Here is a 22,800-nt window from a genome sequence, read left to right as displayed (position 1 = left end):
GGCCATCCCTAGCCATCGTTAGCCATCCCCATTCAGCCAATGGAGTATATACCAACAAATTCATAGCGGGAAGCCTGTGGCCACTGATGTAGCCACGTAGCCACGTAGCCACGTAGCCACGTAGCCACGTAGCCACCTTTAACAATATAGCCTATATATTTTCACTGGCTACTGGCTACTTGGCTAATTGGCCACAGGAATTAGCCGTTGAAATCCCCACAGGAAGACCAACCAACTCACTGATAAATTCAAAGTGGGAAGCCTGCATAAATATATATATATACATACATAGACCTTATTATTAACTACGATTTAATTACTACGTTCTCGCGGTTTGGGCTGATTACATTATGATGGTATTTCTGTTATTTTTTAAATTTGTTCACCGACAGAGCGATTTTCCTTCGCCTGTGAAAGAATAGCGCATGTCCATACAATTCCATTGTTTTCTATTAACTTTGACTGTTAGTCACTATTTGTACTTAGAAAACTCATTAATAATTCATGAAGAAAACACAATAGAAATCATGACCATGAAGGTGATTTTAAATCGGATAAAGATTTGTCTTCATTTGCATAAACTTTAACTTGGATTTTCTCTATCAAACTTGGTTCATTTCGTAAAAAAATCGGTACACAATGAGAACAAACATCATAAGTAATGTTTAATAAACGAGCAGGAGTGTTTTATCGGGTATAAAACACGAGGCGCAGCCGAGTGGTTTTAGACCCGATAAACCACGATCTGCGAGATTATTGAACGGCTTAGAAAACTTATGATGTTTGTTCTCATTGTGTACCGATTTTTTTACGAAATGCGAACCAAGTTTGATAGAGAAAATCCAAGTTAAAGTTTATGCAAATGAAGACGAATCTTTATCAGATATAAAATCACCTTCATGGTCATGATTTCTATTGTGTTTTCTTCATGAATTATTAATGAGTTTTCTAAGTTTTCTAAGCCGTTCAATAATCTCGCAGATCGTGTTTTATCGGGTCTAAAACCACTCGGCTGCGCCTCGTGTTTTATACCCGATAAAACACTCCTGCTCGTTTATTAAACATTACTTAAAATCCTTCTATGAAATACTATCTAGATCTGATAATGACATCTAAACATTAGTAATTAAATTTAAATAAGTTGTTGATAGAGCGATGCAGTGGAAGAGCGTATTTCTCGTCATATTCACTTTTCTCGACTAAATGGACGTCATGTGGAAAGTCTTATTTTTTACAAACACCACTGTTTCTTTTTTCGAGTTTAGCGTTAGGCGAACCTTAGTAATAAACCTGCAATTCTCTTTTTCCATTTCTTGTAGTGCCTTTAAAAACTCGGCGTCTGCAAATTCGTCGGACTTGCCTGGGTGATGACTGCTTGAAACACCTTTTTGTTATCATAGCACCAGGAAAAGGCAGCCGCAGGGCCACCTTGATGTTGTCGATCGTAGTTTGATCGATTCTTTTCTGGTTCCGTGCAGTACAAGTAGTAATTTCATCTATAAACTAATGTAAAGTAACAGCAATTAGAAATTGCGAAACTCTTTTTGGTTTAATTTCGATTTGTATAGACAAAAATAAACTTACAATCACTATTCGTTTTTGTGATTCAGCATAATCAAGAAGCAATAAAACACTCTGCACTGTTTCCAGACTAACGTCTTGCGATATGAGGTCGTGGCTTTTGTTCGCGAATAAATGGCTTAAGAAGAGAGATCATCAATCTGCGATGCAGTTGCGCCCAAGTATTTTCGTATTGCTTACTCACTTTTGCTAGTTTGGAAGAAGACATGTGTTTAAATTCAGCCCGCTGAGTATGATTCTGACCTTGGTTTGGTAGATTTTATTATTCAGTATGCAAATTAAAACGCTGCCCCGCAAGGAGGCAAAACAACGAATGCCAACACCAAAAAAATAATCCCAAAGGACAAGTTTGTAGAGTGATTCGTTAAGATTATAAAGAAACTATTAAACAAAAGGTATACTTTTTGGCATAATGAAACGCTTAATTTTGAACAACCTCAAAGATCAATGGAATCATCAGTTAATGAAGCGGAACGGTTTGGAAATTTCATAGAACAAAGCTATTGTTTTGCGTTTGAGGATGCCGTACCGTCACGTGATACTGACCGTGCACAATGAACCAAAGCAAGTACGGATGGAAATACTAATTTCCTTATTATTTTCATGTATGAACATTTTGAAAGTGAAAACTTTCATTCGATGAATAATATTTCCAAGCAGATACAGTTAAGTTACTAGATGATAAATAAGAAAGGATGAAAAAAGGCAATTTCCTTTTCAATAATAAACAACTAATATTAATCATATAGGATTAATTAACAAATAATAATTGTCTTATAACAATTTTTTAGGGAACAAAATTCTATTAGTTTCCTAATGCTGTGAACAAACAGAGCAGCTTTCCTTATCTGTGCACTTGACAAAATAATAATGGGAAGAATGCACTGCAAGTACTGTAAGCATTTTAATCATTATCTACAATGGGCCAACTGTGTTATTTGAAGCGAGCCCCCATATTGTATGGTCAGCGGTGTCATTCATAGTCTACGCAGGAGGTTCGTCAGATGACAAACATCCTTTTGTTTTGTAGGGCGTGCACTGGGTTGCCCAATGTGCTGGTATGCTGGACCTTTTTTAACACCTAATCTTTTTTATGTACCGCTATTTGGGGGGAAGTGGTACTATGGAATATTTAGGTTGTATTTTTTTCCAGAATTCCTTAATACTTAGCGAAATGTATTTACGGCCAAAGTTACCAGCTCTAATTACCGCGTAGTATTTAACGATATCTTTATGTATATGCCTTCAAGATTGAATAATGACTGAAAGCCGTATTTTCCTTTAGGCTCTACAGTTATCTATGAACACGTCATTCGAATCCATATATGGGTTCTCTTGCGCAAGAATGCACATTTCGCGATAAGGAGACTACAAAAAAACAAAGGCACTTACGACTGGGCTGCCACAGGCAACCCAGAAAAGAACCAAAGACATTGTACGACTGGGCACCACAGGCAAACCCCTAATTAAAATGACTTCACTCTAAACAAAAGAAGTAATACTCAAGGAAATGACACACAACGAAAAATGTTGCATGCCTTTTCACATTTCTCCGGATTAGTGTGGACAAAACGAGAAAGTTCTAAGTATGTTATTCATCTCACGTGCGTGACACTTTTAACATTTTTAAATGTCCATCAAAGAGTCACGTGTGATATGCATGAAATCACAGAGCGCGTGACTCCTGTGAATCATTTCAGTTCGACCTATACTACGTAGTTGAAGCAATCTCCAAAAATTTGGACAAAATGTCCTTTTGCGGAAGTATTTGCGACGCACTTCTAGAGTATAACACCTCTAAGATTGTTCTTATAAAAAGCAAAAAAGTAGGGCTTATAAATCGACTTATTCAGCTCGCTATCATATGCTATGTTATCGGGTAAGTTTGGACATCTTTTTAGTATTTTTTAGGCTTCGAAATACTGGTTCTTCAGGTTTCTTCGTCTTCTGTCGTTTGTTTTATCGTTTTATATAATTTTCTCTTGCTTTTATATATTTTATCTGAGGTAATTTTAGCGAAAGGACAAGTTAAATGAATGTTGTGAAACTACTATGATTGTGAAACCCCTATTTGAACTTCGATCTTTTTTTAATATATATTGTCCTATTCTACACATTTTCTGCAAAGGATCGTTATTATTATTGATTCTATAATTGATTTTGAAACTTTACGAGACTAGAATTTACTGGTATTACAAGATTAGTTGGTTCATGCTCAAGCTTTTTAGTTTGTACATAAAAATTGCATCTGGTATTGTTGACTTTAACTTTATTGTTCTTTATTTGAAGTCGACTTGAATCGCTTTTTTTGCTTTGAAATATAATTCTTTGTTCACTAATATTAATGGCCGTCATTATTCGTTTCTAGGTTTGTAATTATTTATAAAAAAGGTTACCAAGAGACCGAGAAACCATACAGTTCTGTCACAACTAAAGTCAAAGGTGTTTCATTCACCAACCTAACATTAAAGAGTGGGAAACAGTTTCCGTTATATGGTGGTCCTCATGTGTGGGATGACGCTGATTATGTTATTCCTCCCGAAGTAAGATTTGATAATTTACCTTCTATCTTTTTACCCTCTTTTCTTTTTCACTTTGTTTATTCTCATTTCCTTTCATCTCCACTCCTGTCTAGTTTATTCCTCTGCTCTGCTCTCCTTTTCATTTCCCATTCCTTCCCTTCCCTTCCCTTTTTTTCCTCCTCCTTAAATAAGCATGTTCTTTGTATCAAACAATAAACGTGTGAATCCATCTTATCCATTCTCTAGGAAAATGGTGCATTTTTTATTGCAACAGACATGATAATCACACCAGATCAAACACAAAGCATATGTCCTGAAAGTCCAGACGTAAAAGGCGAAATATGTAGAAACGACAGTGAATGCCCTGCAAATCAGCCAACCCGATATGGTCATGGTAAGGAAGATTTAATTAGTTTTAGCAAAGTCACTAGTTGTTATTCTCACACATTATTTGGTTGATCCTGGTCAACTCTTTATGGATACTGGACCCTCTATTAGAATTGGGATGTTCTATACATGAAATAACCATTTTATAATCTGAAGGTTAACTTGGCTAAGCTCAGTCTGTGGTTATGTGGGAGGTTATAAGCTGGATAGGCCACTTTAGAAATGAGCAAGACACTGGGGCGATTTTTTAAGAATTCTGGCATCTATCTACCCATTCCATTTGTCTATCCATCCATCCATTCATCTATCTATTCATTCATTCATTTTTCATTTCCAGGGATAAGGACAGGCAAGTGTGTCCCGTATAATAAAACCATGAACACTTGTCAAGTGTATGCTTGGTGTCCTATAGAATCAGATGTCACTCCTATGCCGATATTCACCCCTAGCTTACCGTAAGTAGCAAACATCAAATAATAATAATAATAATAATAATAATAATAATGATAATAATAATTATAATGATAATAATAATTATAATGATAATAATAATTATAATGATAAATAATAGGATTAACAGTGGATTCCACAGAGTGGCTCTTCTTCCACTGGATTCCAATTGGAATTTAGAAGTTGATTTTTGTGGAGGGAGGAAAGGAGGGAGGAAAGCAGGAGAACCCTGAAAACCCAGTTGAAGCACAGGAGAGAACCAACAGCAACTCTCATTATCAAATTTAACCACACAAGTAATAATCAAAATGAATACTGTATTATCCAATGGACTACTTCCACAATACAGTGACCATCTTGGATTGCAAGGCATTTTGGGGTGTCCAGGGAAATAATGATCATCACTATCATCATCTGTGAACATTTTTTTTTCTGACTTTAAACACAGAAAAGGAAAACCTCTACTAGATGCAAGAAATTTTACAGTATTAATCAAGAATAGTGTGCAGTTTCCAAACTTTAAAATATCCAAGTAAGAAATGTTTAAAAATAACTTGAAATAGTAGTCCTACCCAAGTTTTTTTTCAAGCTTTAGGGTTACTCAATTGTTTCTTTAGTGGGCTACCTGTGGTAAATATTATTTATGTGGCTGAAAAGGACTATAAGAGCAAGGCATCCTCTCCCCAGACCCCTTTTTCCACCTTTAGGACACAGGGATCCAAAGCATGAAAAAGTTTAAAAGAAGACGTTTGCATGAATTTAGCTGATGTCTGTTTGTGCTGTTGTCATTCTTAGGAGAAATATTGACTCAAATGCAGACTCGAAGACACTGAAGAATTGTATGTACGATAAGAAAAACTCTCCGCTTTGCCCTATATTCAAACTACAAACCATTGTAGAAGATGCAGGGGAGAACTTTACTCAGCTTGCCTTTGAGGTATGTCTGCATATGTGTTTATAGAATTTTTCTCAAGGTTCTTGATTTAAATCCCATAAAAATTGCCATTCCCAGCTCAATCCCATCTGTTTCCATTCCCATCTCAATCCCATGCTAATTCTATCCAGTTTGAATTCATTATTCCTTTTACTACCTATCATTTATAACGTTTATAGTAATAGATTCTTTATATGGGCAATTATTAACCAATTGACTGATCAAGGTGAGTAACAATAGCAATTTTCTTTTCTTCTTCGGCAGGGTGGAGTAATGGGAATCATTATTAACTGGCAATGTGATTTTGATTCTCTGTCATACTCATGTGAACCAGTCTATTCATTCAGAAGGTATGCATAATTACATTACATTACATTACGGTATGTGACGAAAGCTCATGGGACAGAGTCATTCCCCAACTGGCTGAAAATGACCAATACCTTAGCTGGGAGGTTTGGTTTTGCATATGACTTTTTGCTACTAGCCTCTAAGATTCAGTCTTATTTCACACTTTTAGTCTTATTCATACAAGAGTTTCAAATCTAAGACCACCCGTCCTAGCTACCACCCCTTGCTGAACACACACACATACCCCAACATTTTTGGTGCTCAGCAATGCTTGCCAAAGGTTTAAGGTAAAGCTGCTCTTAATTTTGCTCCCGATTCTCCATGGCTAATGGGATTTAAAATAATAAAAAATTGATACTCCCAATTACTAATATTTATCATCCTGATACTGTAACTCGGAAAGGTTTAGAGACAAAATGTTTCAATACAGCTTCTTTATCTCTTCCAACCAACAGACTTGACGATGCTCATGCACCTATTGCAGGTGGTTATAACTTTAGGTAAGTGAATATGATCACCACTATCTATAAGATTTGAAGAACAGGTTATATTGGGGACAAGGGACTAGGGACACTTGGTAAGGAGTATTCTTGATTGAAACGATGGATTCTGGACTGCTACAGGCAGTCTTACTCCTTGGACTCATGAGGTTTAGCCCTCTAATGAGTTAACAACTACCATCATCATCATCATGTTTAAGGCAATGTCCCAGTATTTTCACTACAGCTGATGATATACTTTATGGTTTGCAGACATGCTAATTATTATGTCAAGAATGATACTCTCCATCGAACATTATTCAAGTCTTATGGCATTCGTTTTGTTGTCACAGTGATAGGACAGGTAAAATAAAACTTTTAATGAATGAATGGGATTAACGAATTTAAATGGAATGAATAGATGGATGAATGAATGTATGGGATGGAATGAATGAATGAATGAATGAGTGGATAGATGAGTGAATTGGATGGGATGGGAAGAATGGGATTGAATGAATGAATGGAATGGATGGGTGGGTGGGAGGTAGATAGATAGGCAGATGGTTGTCCCAATGATAGTAAAGTTAAGATCTTTAGTTAATGAATGAATGAATGAATGCATGAAATTGGATGGGATGAATGAAATGGGATGAATGAAAATGGATGGCATGATAGACAAATAGTTGAATGGTTAGATGGGTTGAAAGGAAAAAAAGAAACTGAAATTTTTTTTTTTTTTTCCAGGGAGGCAAATTTAGCGTAATACCTTTGTTTCTTAACTTGGGTTCAGGCTTGGCTCTCTTAGGAATCGTGAGTACAGATCTGAAATGTGTGATACTACAACAGTGGTACTACTACTATTTAATGGTAGCACACTCACCTCTGAAGTCTCGATCAGGAATGATTCCAGATTCCAGATTCTTCATCAACAAGAGTTTGTTACATCTCTCCCTTGATGCATTTATTCATTTTTCTCGCGAGGGGTGGGGTTGAATTTTTCTTCCTCTGCAAAACGTCACATGCTAAATTTTAAACTTGATCTTTGTGTTAGTCATGCAATGACCTTTATTAGCACAGCACAGGTGGCTTTACAGTTCAAAGTCTTATATTTTATCATCTCGAAATATTATTATCTAGTAACATGATGTTATTGTTGAAAGAATTCCATGGAATTTATTTGAGGTTCAACATTTACTTTATAGGCTACAGTCTTATGTGACATAGTTGTCCTGTATGTACTAAGAAGAAAGAACTTCTACCGGGAAAAGAAGTATCAGTATGTAACAGAAAACACAGAGCAAGAGGTAAGGATACCACAAGAGTAACTTGTAGCTTGTTTTTTCTTCTTCTTCCATTTATGCATGGCACACATTATCACAGGACATATTAGCTATAGACTGACTCTCAACCATACTTCACAGCCCAGTTGGTAAAGCCAGTGGGATTCTCAGTAGAACATTGGACTAGAATTGCGCTGGCTCTCAATGAGGCTTCTGCAGAGCTCACTAATGGTAGAGCATTGCACTAGTATAGCCTTAAAAGTCACATAATCCATTCCTGTTAAACTCCCAATTTTTTGCTAGACTTTTTTACTTGATAATTGTTTAGTAGAAGTTAATTCTTTCACTGTCACACCCAATTTAAGTTTTTTTAATTATCTATTCACACACAGTTCATGTACGTGTACAAGTACATTGTATTTACCATAATAAGTTGTGTACCTTTGATAATTCTGTTGTAAGTATTTTGTGTTTGTTACTTTTTCAGACATTCTTTAACAAATATGGCAGCACTCCTTAGATGTGTAAATTGGAATAATAAACTTGGAATTCACATTTAGTCGAACCTTACAAAACCTGGCAAACATGTATCCTTGGTAACCAGATATTGACAGGAAACTCCTCCATCCCCTCCCCCTCCCCCTCCCCCTCCCCCCAAAGGGAAGAACACAGTGAAAGATAAAGAGTGAAGTGACAAAGCTAATGTTTGGTAATACACAGTCATGGTGAAAGACGAAAGACAATCGAAAAGAAAAGTCACTTCCTAATTTAATATTAAGACATAACCCATCGGTTGGTTTGTTGCTTGCTGTCTTTACTTTCAAGTTGAAGATGGTTAGTATTCAATAAAATAGACCTATCCCGAATTCGCTTGACTGACCACGAATCAATGGTTTGAATGGTTCTTTTATTCATCAAGTTCAACCTCGACTTGAAACCATTGTTTCGTGACCAGTCAAGCGAATTCAGGATAGGTCTATTCCAGATATTTTAAATGCAATTAAGAAAAAAGCACTCTTATGATTCAAAATCTTAGTAAATGGTCTCCTATACATGTACCATAGTTATTAGAGGCTTGCATAAAATTAGGGTTTCAGTGCCTACCAAAATGATCTCCACAAGTTGCATAGAAATCTAGGAAAACTTGCAATTTATTAACTTAAAATATGATTTTATAGTATTGAAAATATTTAGTTCTTAATAAAAAATAGTCAATAGCTTACTAATTGATTGTCTTCCATTATCTGTCAATGGCCTGGTCTCAGCCCTATGAGTCACTTAGGTGTAATGGGATGATGATGATTATTATATATCTATTTATTGTATTTTAACTCACAAAAGTATACATAGCTAGGTATATCGGCAGATGTTGGTGAGGTAATTTCTGCAGTGTAGGAATTACAACACTACGGCTGTTCGCTGACAACATGTGAAAACAGCAAATTTGGTTTCATGGTTTTTATTTTTACCAGACAATTCAATTTATTATTTTTCTGAAATATTTGTCATTTATCTGCAAATACACATGGTATTCTATACGAATTATCTGCTAAATTTCTCTCTCATTGTTGGCAAACACTTGTAGCAATGGAATATGACTCGACTTGCCAAAACTGTCTTATCATATCCTTTTTTTAGTGTGACCTGTTGTACCATGTTTTGCTGTCTGCCATACACCCTGCTTATTCACCATAGTTTACTGTCCTCTCACTATGGTTTACTGTCCTCTCACTCATTAGCCATAATTTACTTTACTCTCACTTATTTGCAATAGTTTAATGTCCTCTCACTCATTTGCCATGTCTAGCCATTTTAACCATAGTTTACTGTCCTCTCACTCACTTGCCATGGTTTACTGTCCTCTCCCTCATTCACTATACTTTACTGTCCTCTCACTCATTTGCCATGTCTAGCCATTTTAACCATAGTTTCCTGTTCTCTCACTCATTCACTATACTTTACTGTCCTCTCACTCATTTGCCATAGCTGGGCCAGTTCTAACGGTCGGAGGTGCTTCTTTGATAGTTAACACATCACAGAGAATCTTTACAGCCGGGGTCTCCTGGTTGATTTCCTTGAATATGTGTGTCTGTGCTGCTTGTATCTTTAATACTAAAGACCAATTGAAATATGTCACATGAATAGGGATACGACTCAAACAACGAATATTGTTCTCATGAGAATGACATGTCTGAAAAACAAAAACATTAAGCACAAGGCAAAGAGGTCTATAAGACCCTTTGCAGTGCATCCAAATGCAGCTCAATTAGGTGGACATAGAAATAGCCTTCCAATTCTTGTGTTATTGAAATTATTTTGCTTTGTCCTCCAAATTGAGCGGCTTTGTCATCATGTGCAAGGGGTCAATTACCTTGATTAAGTTTAGTCACCAGTTTTATTAAGACCTTTTCATGTTACAAGAGAAGGTTAGCATGTACCTACATGTCATACCTGTTATTAGAGTTAAGCCTGCTGTCATATATTCTTTCGGTTTTGGGGCCATCACAGTAAAGCTATAGGGGTAAATATGATATAAACGGCTGTTAAAGACTTACATTGGTCTGCCTTTGAAGTGCCTCTGCTGAACTGTTCATTGTCTTCTGTAGTGTTGTTGACTTCTTCTTGTCCTTCCTATATGCATAACAGTAGAGTAGCTGAGTACGAACTCATTGATCACAGTCAATCGAATCAATTGATCAAAGTTAATGGACAAGTTACGCTAAGGTCACATACCTAACCCCCTCAAGCAAGGAGTTTTGTCAAAATGAACCCACAAACGAAAAGAGCACCTCAATATTAGTGAAAAGTAGGTTCTTCAGTAAATAGGGGAACTGGATGCATTTTTTACCTGTGATAGACTGACTGATGTAACATGGTCTGTAAGGAGCTGCAAAACAGCTTTGTTTTGTTCTAATATGGGTAACAATGGTTCCAAGTCTTCCTCTGCTATTAGAGAGACCAGGTGGCAAAGCGTGTTACATAACTGTAGACATAAGATGAGGATATGTTTAAGCACAGCATATGTACATTAAATAGAAAAGCAGAGTGGATTACTGGTTTTTGAGAGTGAAATAACAAGATGTGGTTGCATGTTGGTTGATATAACAAAAGACACATTGGTCATGTTGGTTGACAAATATTTTGTTAAATTTAACTAACATGGTGCCTATGGAAACCAGGATTTTTTTGAGTGTCATGTAGAAAAACTCACCTGCTCACGAAGATTGTCACGATATTTGAATTCAGAGAATTCTGTCAAGGTGTTGCTTGACTCAAGAGCTTTGAATAATGCATCAATAATACCAAGAAACTGATTGGCATCACCATAACAACGTCTAGCAGAGGGGATGGAAAGGGAGAGTACTGCATTGATACGAACCTAGAAAGATAAAATATCAAGTACATAAAAATGTAAAAGGCTAACCAATAAACATCCAAAATACAGCAACTGCAATAGCATCAACAAACGTTGCAACAACAACAACAGCAGCAGCAATAGTAGTAGCAGCAGCAACAAATACAACAGCACCAGAATCAGAAGAACACCATAAACAAGAGAAGGAACAACAGCACTGACAAAAGCACTAGCAGGAATAACAGCATAACAAGCAGTCAGCAGCAAAAAGAACAAACATTTATTTCACTCTGAAAATATACAGTTCTGTCGTTGAAGTCAAACCTTGAAGTTTTTACATTCCTTGATGACGTTTGTCAGTGCAGTGTAGACATCATGCTGTTGAAATGGAATTGTGTTACGTGAAAGGAAATCCGATCTTATTCCCCAAAAAATATCATAGAGTATTGGGTCTATTTCTTTACCTACTCCTCCCATATCAGTCACTCCTTTTTGGACAAAAGAAATTTGTTGGGGGGGGGGGGGGGGGGATAGGGGATAGAGAATGGAAGGGGTGTGGTAATTGGTTCAGGTTCGATCCCTGGACTCATCATTACATGAGTAAAGTTGCTTGTTGGTTCTCTCCCCTGAGGGTTTTTTGTCTGCATTCTCCAGTTTCCTTCCCTGTCACAAAAACCAACATCTAAATTTCAATTCAACCATGGAATGAGTACCACAAGTTTTTTAGCCACTGGTTATTAATTTGGTAAAACGACGGCTGTTTCTTTTATATTGAGGGCATTTTTCTCCTGAATACTTACAGTCCACGTAGCTGTGCCAATGGGAAGTGACGTATTGCGGAACACGTTGCCGATCGCATAACATGCATTCCAACGAACCTACAGAAAAGAACAAGGATTTCCCCCTTTATTTTTGTATGGACTGGACTGGACTTTTTTCAGTTGTATGCGCGACTCACCTACCTTCATTAATCCTGTTGCAACGTTTGCTATCAGAGCTTGCACAGCTTTCTCTACGCCTCGCGTGAAACCTCGTTTCTCTGGAACAAAACAAACGAAAGTTAAGATTTTTTAATCTTGATTTACTAGTAAGATTTAAAACCAAAAGTATTGAAATTCATGTTTCAGAACTGTCGTGGTAAAGTCTATATCATTATAACTTTCATAAATAAATAGCTTTTTCTCTTCTTACAATCACCTTCGTACGCCTTACATTTCCACCGAGAAAGCAAACACGTTTTTAGCGCAGTGTTCAATATTTGACATGGATATACGAGTAGCTTACCTAACGTAGAAGGTTTGACATAGTTCAAGAAATTCCCTAAGGCCCGCACAGCGTTCGACTTCACCTGATATGATTAAAAACACGAAGACTGAATAAAAGAATTGATACGACAACACAGAGTCCGTTATTATTTTCCTTGGTTCGTGATGAAATTTTGTACATCCGTTGAGCCAATCACAGCCAGTGTTAATCCTATCAGAATAGCCGGTCATGGCACGAAGAGCGGAAATGATCGTCGTATCTTTTAGGGGCGAATAAGACAAAGCTGTTTGTTTTAAATAATTTATCTTATGTTTCAAAGTTTTTTGGGGGGGGGCTTAAATTAAAGCAGGACCCAAACCCAAACTCTTTTAGAGGTTAGATTTATTTTTCAATGATCATTTTTAGATGGGAGTACCCCCCTCCCCTCGAGGTTCGCAGTAACGAGAAATGTGTTCAGTCTAACTACTGATGGTTCAGGAACCTTACCTTTTCATGGTCCTCACTAGCCTTGATAGCTAACTCAAGCAGCCTCAATAACAACATATCAGAGAAGTCCTCTATGAAGGTAGAATCTTGAGATGATCTGCCAAAATAATTCAGTAGGACATCAGTCAATATTAATATTGTGAGAATACTCGGGACGATATTTCTAAGAAGTTTTAAAGAACATTGTATGACATCTAACACCGTACATAATATTGCCAGTTATCTTACGTAAATTTGCCTTCAACTTTGACCACCCAAAAAATTCAATGTAGGGTACGGTGAAGATGCAGTGGAGATGCAATCAAGATGCGGTGATGGTGTGGTAAAGGCATCACATCACAGGTAAAGGTGTGGTGTGGTGAAGGTGAGGTGAAGGTGAGGTGAAGGTGAGGTGAAGGTGAACGTGCGGTGAACGTGGGGTGAACGTGCCTTGAAGGCTCGGTGAAGATGCCATGGAGGCACGGGACAAGCCGTAGCAACAACTCCCTCGTGTAACAATGCATTTGCGTAACTGGGACACTCACTTGTTTGCTACCAGCGTGTCGCTAAGGTTTCCTAAAGACCAAGCAGCCCTCATCCTGACAGCAAGCGTCTGATCCTCCATGCACGTTAGCACAGAATTGGCAGTGTCAGCCACGTACAACACGTCTTCACGAAGACACGGGTAAAGAACCAGCACGCCGACGGCACGTACTGAAGACGCCTTTGAGTGAGAAAGGGACCCATATACCTCTCAATCAATGCTCCGTTTAAAGGTATTTAATGCTATCGTTACACGGAAAGAGCAAAGTCGAAGCATGTGTCAGAAGTCACTGGGGAAAGACTAGCCAACTTAGTCACGCACAGTCACACAACTTAGCGACTAAGTCACGCTTACTTTTGTTCCCATTGAGTTTTCTACCATGTTCCACTTTGCTACTTTCATATTCATTGTGGTTTGCACATGCTCACGTGACGGTCACCATGTTGGATGACAAGAACAATAAATGCAATAAGTAATTCATTTCCTCAGGGAGAAAATAGATTGTATTGGCCTATCATCCAACATGGCTGCTTTTATGCAATTACGTCAATAATCCGCAAATTGATTGGGAGACGTTTTTCACCTTGACATTCTTGTCTTCATCATTACACAAGCCCAACAACATCGTGATGCACATTATACGCTTGTCTTCCTAAAATATAATAAATATGATAAATACGCAAGAAAAACTGTATAATTTATTCCCAAGGAATTGCGCTATTTCATAATGACGTCACATCAAAACAAACTATTGTTTTAACGCTAGGGATCATGGTCGCTGGAGGGGGATGGAGTGACAACACATCTTAAATCACAATGAAATTTGGTTTATGAGCTGGTGAAGGCAAGAACAACTAAATATTACGCTAAATATCTCGAAAGAGAATTAAGCTTAAATTTAGCCTACATTTCTATCATAGCCGATGTAGACAAACCGTGACGTCATTATGAAATAGGGCAATTGAGCTCACAACTGACAAAGAACAGAAATATTTCATTAAGCCCCGTTTACACTAGCGATTTTTTTGCGATTTTTGCTGTGATTTTTTTGCGATTTTGTCCATAATAAATAATGGTAAAGAATTTACTTGTAAAGTTTTTTTTAGGATACCAAGATTTTCCTAGACGAATGTCTCTTTTGAAGGATGAGACAAAAGATTTCATATTTCCGAAAATTGCCACAAAAATCGCAGCAAAAATCGCCAGTGTAAACGGGGCTTTAGACTACTAACCGGTAGAATCTCGAAGATACTAGCTCCAATATTAGATAAGCAATCTATAGCACTGCTTATGAGCTTGGAGTTTGTGCCTTGAAGGATGGTGATAAGAGGTCCAGTCAGGAGTCCCAGCCAGAACTGTAGTAGCTAGGAATAAATACGATAGGAAATTAAGGGCAATCGCATTTTTAAAATTGTTATATTATCTAGGAGCTAAAGCACATTCTTCCTTTTTTCGAGTCCTTTTGGTCATCAAAATGAAAAAATTTTCCCCGGAAAAAAATTGGTTAAATTTTACTTGAAAACTCTCTAAAAGCTTCCGTGTTTGAGCAACTGAACGTGATTGGTTAACAGTGCACTTTGGTGCTTTTTGATTGGTTGGGGGACTTTTGACTAACAGTCAATATACTGTACTTTCTTCGCGGTATATAATCACAATTCTGAGCGTTGTAAACCCAAAATATTACCTGATCTTTAGACACCAAGGCTTGAACATCTCTAGCATTCGCTTGATCAGGAAGAAAGGAATACATAGTTTTACCCAGTTCTTGAAGAAACTGCCATAAAAAATAAAGTGTTTTTGTTAGTATGCAGCACGGAAACACTGCCTTGGAAAATATATGGTTTTCACGATTTTTTTGAGATTCATTGTTCACCTTAATAGCTAGTAGTGCAATGGCTTGATCTTCGTCTAGGCATTCACACACATGGTGTGTTAGATTCGCTGTGTATGGACTAAATAAAAGTGGAAAAAGAAGTGGATTATCTTAGACAGGTTATATCATAAAGGACAAGATAGAAGACTTTTAACCAAAGCAAAATGAAAAAACCCAAAGAATAAACAAAGAAAACCAACAAACAAACCAACACTAAAGTAAAAATTACAACTCAACCCAAGAAGCGCAAAGACAAACAAAACAATGATGGAACGAACGAACAAAAACAACCAAACGAACGTAACAAACGAAAAAACATACAAACGAACACACGAACGAACAAACGAACGAACAAACAAACAAACAAACAAACAAACAAACAAACAAAAAACCCAAAAAATCTCACTTTATAAAAGCGAAAGAAATTTGCGTTTATTCAGTGGGGGAAAAACCTTGAAGATTAAAGATTTTTACCTTACGAGACTAAAATAATTTCTCACAAATGCTATCAACACTTGAAGGGCTTCCACGCGTACAACCAATGGCTGTCCTTCTCTACCGCGTTGCTTAACGACGGAATTAACACATAACTGAACCAGCCACGGGCAGTCCATCTTGGAATACAGAACACGTGGTATCTGATGACGTAGATGCCGTACGATTGAGGAAGATTCACCGATATCTCCTTGTGTAGATCCCGTAGAGTCCTCAGTATTTGCCGTTGGCTTCTCATCTGTGCTACCTTGGGATCCCGTAGAGTCCCCGGTAGTTGACGTTGGTTTCTCATCTGTGCTACCTTGGGATCCCGTAGAGTCCCCGGTAGTACCCGATGGGTTCTCCTCCCGGTTCGGTGGTTTGTTATCAATGGATGGGTTCATGAGTTCGATGACCTCATTTAAAGGAGCGTGTACTGATACTATCATTCCTAGACATGTTAACGCTGACACACGAAAGTTGAAGTCTGTAAAAACAAACAGCACTTAGTTAACTTTAAGTTCCACTTCGTTAAAATATACTTCGAATTTCATCGATGGTTTTGCGGAGGAAAGAAAATCAAAACACCCTGGACACTGAAAAACCCTAATAAACTTTACTCAGATGTGTTCCTAGTCCACACGGATCTAAACCAAGATCCCCCTTGATTCACTCCCCCCCTCCCCCCGGGGATTCACTATGTATAGACAAATTATTATAATCTATAAATAAGTACCATTAGAAGTGATCATTGGTCGGATCTGGTTAACAACACGGGTTAGTAACCCAGCTCTCAGCCTGTTGTACGGACTGTTCAATATCAGGACAGACAGGCACTTCATTAAGTGGAGTTTCGTCGAAGATGAAGTTTCGGCTAAGACAGCTTGGAGAAGATGTCGGTGGATCTCGTGGATCGTTGCACCAAGGCGACCAGAGAATGAAGTGAAGGGACGGGCTGATAGCACCGCACTTTTCTCGTCTCTGAGGAATAAAAAATGTACCGTATGTCGGATGATGAAAAACATTTGATTATATGAAAATGATGACGATGAGTGACGAAGGTGCTGTTAATGATATCGTTGATGATGATGTTGGTGCTGATGATGATAATCATTATGGCTGATGATACTGCTGATGTTGTTGTTGATGTTGACTTTTATTATAATTAATGTTGATTGACAATGCTGTTTGTTTTTGTCGTCATTGATGACGATAAATGATGATTGTATTGATGATGGTGATGATAAATGATGATGATGGTGATGAAGATGACGGTGGTGATGATGGTGATGAAGATTATGGTGTTGATGATGATGATATGATGATGATGATGATAGTGATGGCCATGATACCGATAGTCTTACCGATCATCGGCCGCAGCGAGGAACTGCCGAGATCGATCCAAGAGTTCGCACAGCACTGCAACACCTCCTGCTCGGGCCTAAAGTAAACCAAACGCTAATGTCATCGCTAATCCTTCTTTTACGTACATACAGCGTAACCTAAATAACAAGTTTTCTTTTTTCTTTGTTTGTCGCTTTTTTCTTCCTTCCTTTCTATTTTATTTTCTCCTTTGTTTATATATTTTTCACATAAACGGATATTTACCCGTGGAGAAGGATCTCGCAGTATGGTTGTAAATAACGACCATGTTGTACCAGAACCAGAGTCAGGAATAAAAGAAGACCAGTAGCCAAACAACACTTTCTTCTCCATTCCCTGTTGTTATTTAATAAAGCAGATTTATGAATCGTGGCTTCTTGCTAGCTAACACCCTTCGTGTCTTAATGTCAGCGCTTCACTTACAAGGGTGAATCAAGGATTGCATAGTTGTAGTACACTTGCCTCTCACCTCTGGAGTCTCTGGTTTGATTACTGGACTCAACATCACATATGAGTAGAGTTTGTTAGGGTATTTCTCTGGGTTCTCCTGGTTTTTCCCCTCCACAAAACCAAGTACGCAAATCGACTCTATGTGGAAGCATCTTTTCAAAGGCTCATGGTGTGTCAACGTAGCCTGCGTAGCGGCGCTTTGGGGAGGGGGTTAGGGGACTTTCCTCCTCACAAATAGTATAACCTTTACCTTAACCACAGTTTCCAAACAGCTCAGCGCATTCTGCCTTACTTTAGTTGTTAAAGATCTGAAAAAGGGGAACATTTCATCACTGAAATCGTTCTCAAGTAGATTACAGTGTAAACTTTGCAGTACAGACGTGCCGTGTCATATAAGCGTGTTATAGAAGGGTGACCTACCGTAACCTAGCAGCCTGGCCAGCTTCACTATCCGAGAAGTCTGAGTCTGAACTTGTTGCTGAGACTCCCTCTGAGCCGCTTGTATAACCAGCAGTTTCCCGCGCAGCTGTAGTTTCTTGTACTGCTACTTCCGGTTTTCCTCTACTTTCACTTCCTTTTAAATTCTCATCACTTGAAGTAATTTTACTCTCAGGAAGGGCCGCTTTTGGTGAGGGGTCCTTAGATACACTGGTCTTCGCAAAAGAGGGCATTAAAGCATCCACTGATGAAAAGTCCCTTCTGAATTTAGGCCCTGTAGGTGGGGCATAATTAGAGGCGTGAGGAGCGTACCCTCTGTTTTTGTGCCCTGTCCGTTTTTTCTTTTTCTTGTTCGTCAAGGCAGCGGCATTTTGATAGGAGAGGGATTTGGGAGACGTGTTGAGGTTGATAGACGAAAGGTCATCTGCATGTATTCCTGCCAAGGATGGGGAAAAAAATATAAGAATGTGAATATAAATCCATGATACAATTGATGGTTTTCACAGCCTCCACTTAAACCCTGTGTAATAGTTACAAACATGGTGTTACCTTCTTGTGCAAAAACATTAGGTAAGATAAAGTATGATGAACCAATTAACCTACCCATTTCCGATGGCTGCTTCAAGCTGCTTCTTTCAGTAAAGTTTGGCTGATATCCTGGAAGACCACAGAATATACAATTCTGTAAAGAAATACAATAGAAAGTTTATCAAATTACTTTTATTTTATTTCTCTCTTCAAGTTGATAACAGCTAAGAATGTGGGTCTGCCAATTTCCACAATTGGTGGAAGGGTGTTGGTAGGGTGTTGGTAAGGTGTTGGTAGGGTGTTGGTAAGGTGTTAGTAGGGTGTTGGAAGGGTGTTGGTAGGGTGTTGGTAGGGTGTCAGTAGGGTGTTGGTAGGGTGTTGGTAGGGTGTTGGTAAGGTGTTGGTAGGGTGTTGGTAGGGCGTTGGTAGGGCGTTGGTAGGGTGTTGGTAGGGTGTTGGTAGGGTGTTGGTAGGGTGTTGGTAGGGCGTTGGTAGGGTTATGGTAGGGCGTTGGTAGGGCGTTGGTAGGGTGTTGGTAGGGTGTTGGTAGGGTGTCAGTACAGTGTTGGTAGGGTGTCAGTACAGTGTAGGTAGGGTGTTGGTAAGGTGATAGTGGCTAGGTAGGGTGTCAGTACAGTGTAGGTAGGGTGTTGGTAAGGTGATAATGGCTTTGTAGGGTGTCAGGACTATGTGGTAGGGTGTTGGTAGGGAACCAGTAGGGTGTTGGCCAACAACCTTAACCTGCCAACATCTTGATGACATCACACCGGCAACAATTCAGTCACCAGGTTAATATTTTTGAATATTTTACCCCAGCTAGGGAAGTATAGTGTTTTTTTGGGTTGATAGACATTAATACCTTCAAAGCAGCTAGGAGAGGTTGCTCAAATTCTTTTTTAACAACAGGAACAGCTGCTTGAATAGTCTGGAAAGACTTTAATGCAGCCAAGACCAGCTAAAATGAAAAAGAGTCACCATCATCACCAACATCATAATCATGATTATTCATCACCATTGCCACCTCAATCACAATCATCACCATCATCATAACTATCATCATCATCCATCATCATCATCAACATGATTATTCATCACAATCGCCACTGCAATCAAAATCATCATCATTATCCATCATCATCATGATTATAGTCATCATCATCATCATCAGTTATCATCACCATTATCATTAACATCAACAGCCATCATAACTATCATCATCAACATCATGATTATTCATCACCATCGCCACTGCAATCACAATCACCACCATCATCATAACTATCATCCATCATCATCATCATCCATCATGATTATTTATCACCCTGCCACTGCAATCACAATCATCATTATCCATCATCTTCATGATTATAGTTATTATCATCATCATCTGTTATCATCACCATTATCATTAACATCAACAGCCATCATAGCTATCATCATCATCATCATCTACTGATTACACACCCTATAATGAGTGATCTGATCCATCTTCTTGCTTGGTATAAACCTTATAGTATTCATTATTATTTCAAATGATCTGTCCAAATATTCCTCATCCACAAAGGTTCCACCAGGTCCTCTGCAAAAGAGCAGTGACGGGATATTATAAATCTAGTTTAAGTCAACTGATACTGCTAAGCTAGATAATTAAGTAATGTTCAGTCATCTTTACTTTCCTATTCTTTTGTTTAATTTAATAGTCAACAAATGGAGGGGATAACCTCTATTAAGTAGCCCTCTATTTAGTATCAGTATTTTGAACATTTTTTATTTGGCCACTTGACAATTCCCCTGCTGCATATAATATAAGTTCTATTGTATGACATACGATTTTTACAGGCTGCAATAACCCTAAAGGCTTACTTAGAGGAGATATTTGCAACACAACTGATAGCTTTGCACTTGATATCCACATCCCATTCAGGACCTTCTATGAATCCAGTCAGCAAGCCTTCAGGAACAGGTGCAGTGAGAGTGGAAAGAAACTGACAAAATGGGAAGGAGAGATGGATGGGATTAGACGAGTAGGTATCAAAGAATCAGGGTGTAAAATTAAAATATAATAGCCAAGCAAACAGTAAATAAAATTATTACGAAATGAAAATGCAAAAAAGGGAATAAGAGAAAGTGAAAATAAATGCAATAAGATAAAATAGTGAAACAAAATTTGCTGATAATATTTAATATTATCACCTGACTATTATGATGTCCAGCTTTCTTACCTTGCTACACATCGGACCACTACTAGCCAGAACAGCATCTAGCAACCTCAAATGATTGATTAATGCCCAATTTTGACAGCATTTAATAGATCCCCGTCAGAAATCCAAGAAGTGCATCACAAGTACTTTGCGTAATAATCACCTTTTTATTGCATGCAAAATCAATCAAAAACATTTATAAGCAAACTAGTAAGGAGGGCTTTTGACTTTGTTTCAAGAGTGGGACAGGGGTACATTTGATGATAAGAAGGGGTGCAGAGAGGTAGAGGATCTTAATGCATCAAGGCAAGTGAGGGTCAGCTGAGTAATTCACATGATAATACCTTTTGTCTTGATAGTAAATTAGAAATTAGTTGACATAGCTTTGTGGCCAGTAAGTCATTGGTACCATTTCCAGGAACAAGTGTACAGCACTTTGACAAGACCTGGCAAGCCTCCTGGAAATATACCCAAAAGACAAACATAATGAAGGGTAATCTACTATATTAGCCTTATGTGCCTTCAGCTAGCTAGCTAGAAGAGTGATGATGAATACATCATTGTTTCAAAGTTTGATAAGTGAGTTAGCAATGACCTGACTTAGATCAGTACAGAAGTTGTTTCAGGGTTGGATCTGTGAGTTAGCTGTGCCCTGACTTTGATCAGCCCAGAGGTTACAAGTTTCAGGGTTGGATCTGTGAGTTAGCCATGCTCTGACTTTGATCAGCCCAGAAGTTGTTTCAGGGTTGGATCTGTGAGTTAGCCATGCCCTGACTTTGATCAGCCCAGAGGTTGTTTCAGGGTTGGATCTGTGAGTTAGCCATGCTCTGACTTTGGTCAGCCCAGGGGTTGTTTCAGGGTTGGATCTGTGAGTTAGCCATGCCCTGACTTTGATCAGCCCAGAGGTTGTTTCAGGGTTGGATCTGTGAGTTAGCCATGCCCTGACTTTGGTCAGCCCAGGGGTTGTTTCAGGGTTGGATCTGTGAGTTAGCCATGCCCTGACTTTGATCAGCCCAGAGGTTGTTTCAGGGTTCTATCTGTGAGTTAGCCATGCCCTGACTTAGATCAGCCCAGAGGTTGTTTCAGGGTTCTATCTGTGAGTTAGCCATACCCTGACTTAGATCAGCCCAGAGGTTGTTTCAGGGTTCTATCTGTGAGTTAGCCATACTCTTACTTAGATCAGCCCAGAGGTTGTTTCAGGGTTGGATCTGTGAATAAGCTGTACCCTGACTTAGATCTGCCCAGAGGTTGTTTCAGGGTTGGATCTGTGAGTTAGCCATGCCCTGACTTTGATCAGCCCAGAGGTTGTTTCAGGGTTGGATCTGTGAGTTAGCCATGCTCTGACTTTGGTCAGCCCAGGGGTTGTTTCAGGGTTGGATCTGTGAGTTAGCCATGCCCTGACTTTGGTCAGCCCAGAAGTTGTTTCAGGGTTGGATCTGTGAATAAGCTGTACCCTGACTTAGATCTGCCCAGAGGTTGATCATCTCACTTGTTTTAACTAACACACACCTCGTTACTTGTCACAAGAGGAGATGAGAAATCCAAAGAATTCATCTCATCGAGAATCGCATTGACGTTAGTAAAAAACACATCGTCATTAGATTTCTGTAGGTTGAAGATACGAGTCGCTGCTCGATGCCAACGTAGGGAATCATCCTCGAAATACATGTTGTGTCTGTCCAGATATTCGTCTTCTTCTTAAAACTTCTAGAGGTTTTTCTTTGACAATTTGACTCAGTAGTGACTCTGTGTCAACTCATACCTTTTATCACACACTTAAAGGCTGCGTGAATGCTTTTTTGGAGTGCCATTGAATGAATCCCGAGGCAAAAATTGGACTGA

At 38.5% G+C, this 22,800-nt stretch overlaps 2 protein-coding genes and 1 long non-coding RNA gene across 3 annotated transcripts; 1 reads left to right on the top strand and 2 right to left on the bottom strand.

Moving 5' to 3' along the window:
- Window positions 1-295: 295 nt before the first annotated feature.
- On the bottom strand, window positions 296-1,827 carry LOC148910078 (uncharacterized). Its single transcript, XR_016120168.1, has 2 exons — window positions 1,585-1,827; window positions 296-1,503 (listed from the first exon to the last, which is right to left on the bottom strand). It is a non-coding gene; the product is annotated as an uncharacterized LOC148910078 (long non-coding RNA).
- Window positions 1,828-3,262: 1,435 nt separating this feature from the next.
- On the top strand, window positions 3,263-9,203 carry LOC116288811 (P2X purinoceptor 4). The gene is made up of 12 exons (XM_031695652.2): window positions 3,263-3,460; window positions 3,950-4,124; window positions 4,350-4,497; window positions 4,828-4,945; window positions 5,389-5,472; window positions 5,736-5,877; window positions 6,139-6,224; window positions 6,678-6,722; window positions 6,975-7,065; window positions 7,446-7,511; window positions 7,904-8,005; window positions 8,469-9,203. The coding sequence occupies exons 1-12, from the start codon at window positions 3,330-3,332 to the stop codon at window positions 8,499-8,501; spliced, it is 1,221 nt and encodes a 406-aa protein (XP_031551512.1). The 5' UTR covers window positions 3,263-3,329; the 3' UTR covers window positions 8,502-9,203.
- A 221-nt stretch (window positions 9,204-9,424) lies between these two features.
- On the bottom strand, window positions 9,425-22,626 carry LOC116288809 (HEAT repeat-containing protein 6). The gene is given in 28 exon segments (XM_031695649.2): window positions 9,425-10,093; window positions 10,537-10,612; window positions 10,830-10,964; window positions 11,193-11,360; window positions 11,661-11,714; window positions 12,137-12,214; window positions 12,299-12,375; window positions 12,621-12,684; window positions 13,089-13,185; window positions 13,613-13,791; window positions 14,195-14,263; window positions 14,844-14,975; window positions 15,296-15,385; window positions 15,485-15,563; window positions 15,959-16,445; window positions 16,695-16,939; window positions 17,323-17,399; window positions 17,567-17,677; window positions 18,042-18,099; window positions 18,212-18,665; window positions 18,833-18,911; window positions 19,617-19,712; window positions 20,222-20,336; window positions 20,621-20,742; window positions 20,980-21,072; window positions 21,074-21,121; window positions 21,303-21,416; window positions 22,468-22,626. Coding segments are annotated over 28 exon segments (3,699 nt in total). The 3' UTR covers window positions 9,425-9,950.
- Window positions 22,627-22,800: the final 174 nt, after the last annotated feature.

This window comes from Actinia tenebrosa, unplaced genomic scaffold (assembly GCF_029948245.1).
Source record: "Actinia tenebrosa isolate PJP-AT-01 unplaced genomic scaffold, QUT_ActTen_1.0 PGA_scaffold1__47_contigs__length_23844297, whole genome shotgun sequence".
NCBI lineage: Eukaryota > Metazoa > Cnidaria > Anthozoa > Actiniaria > Actiniidae > Actinia > Actinia tenebrosa.
This window is presented reverse-complemented; position numbering and strand designations above follow the sequence as displayed.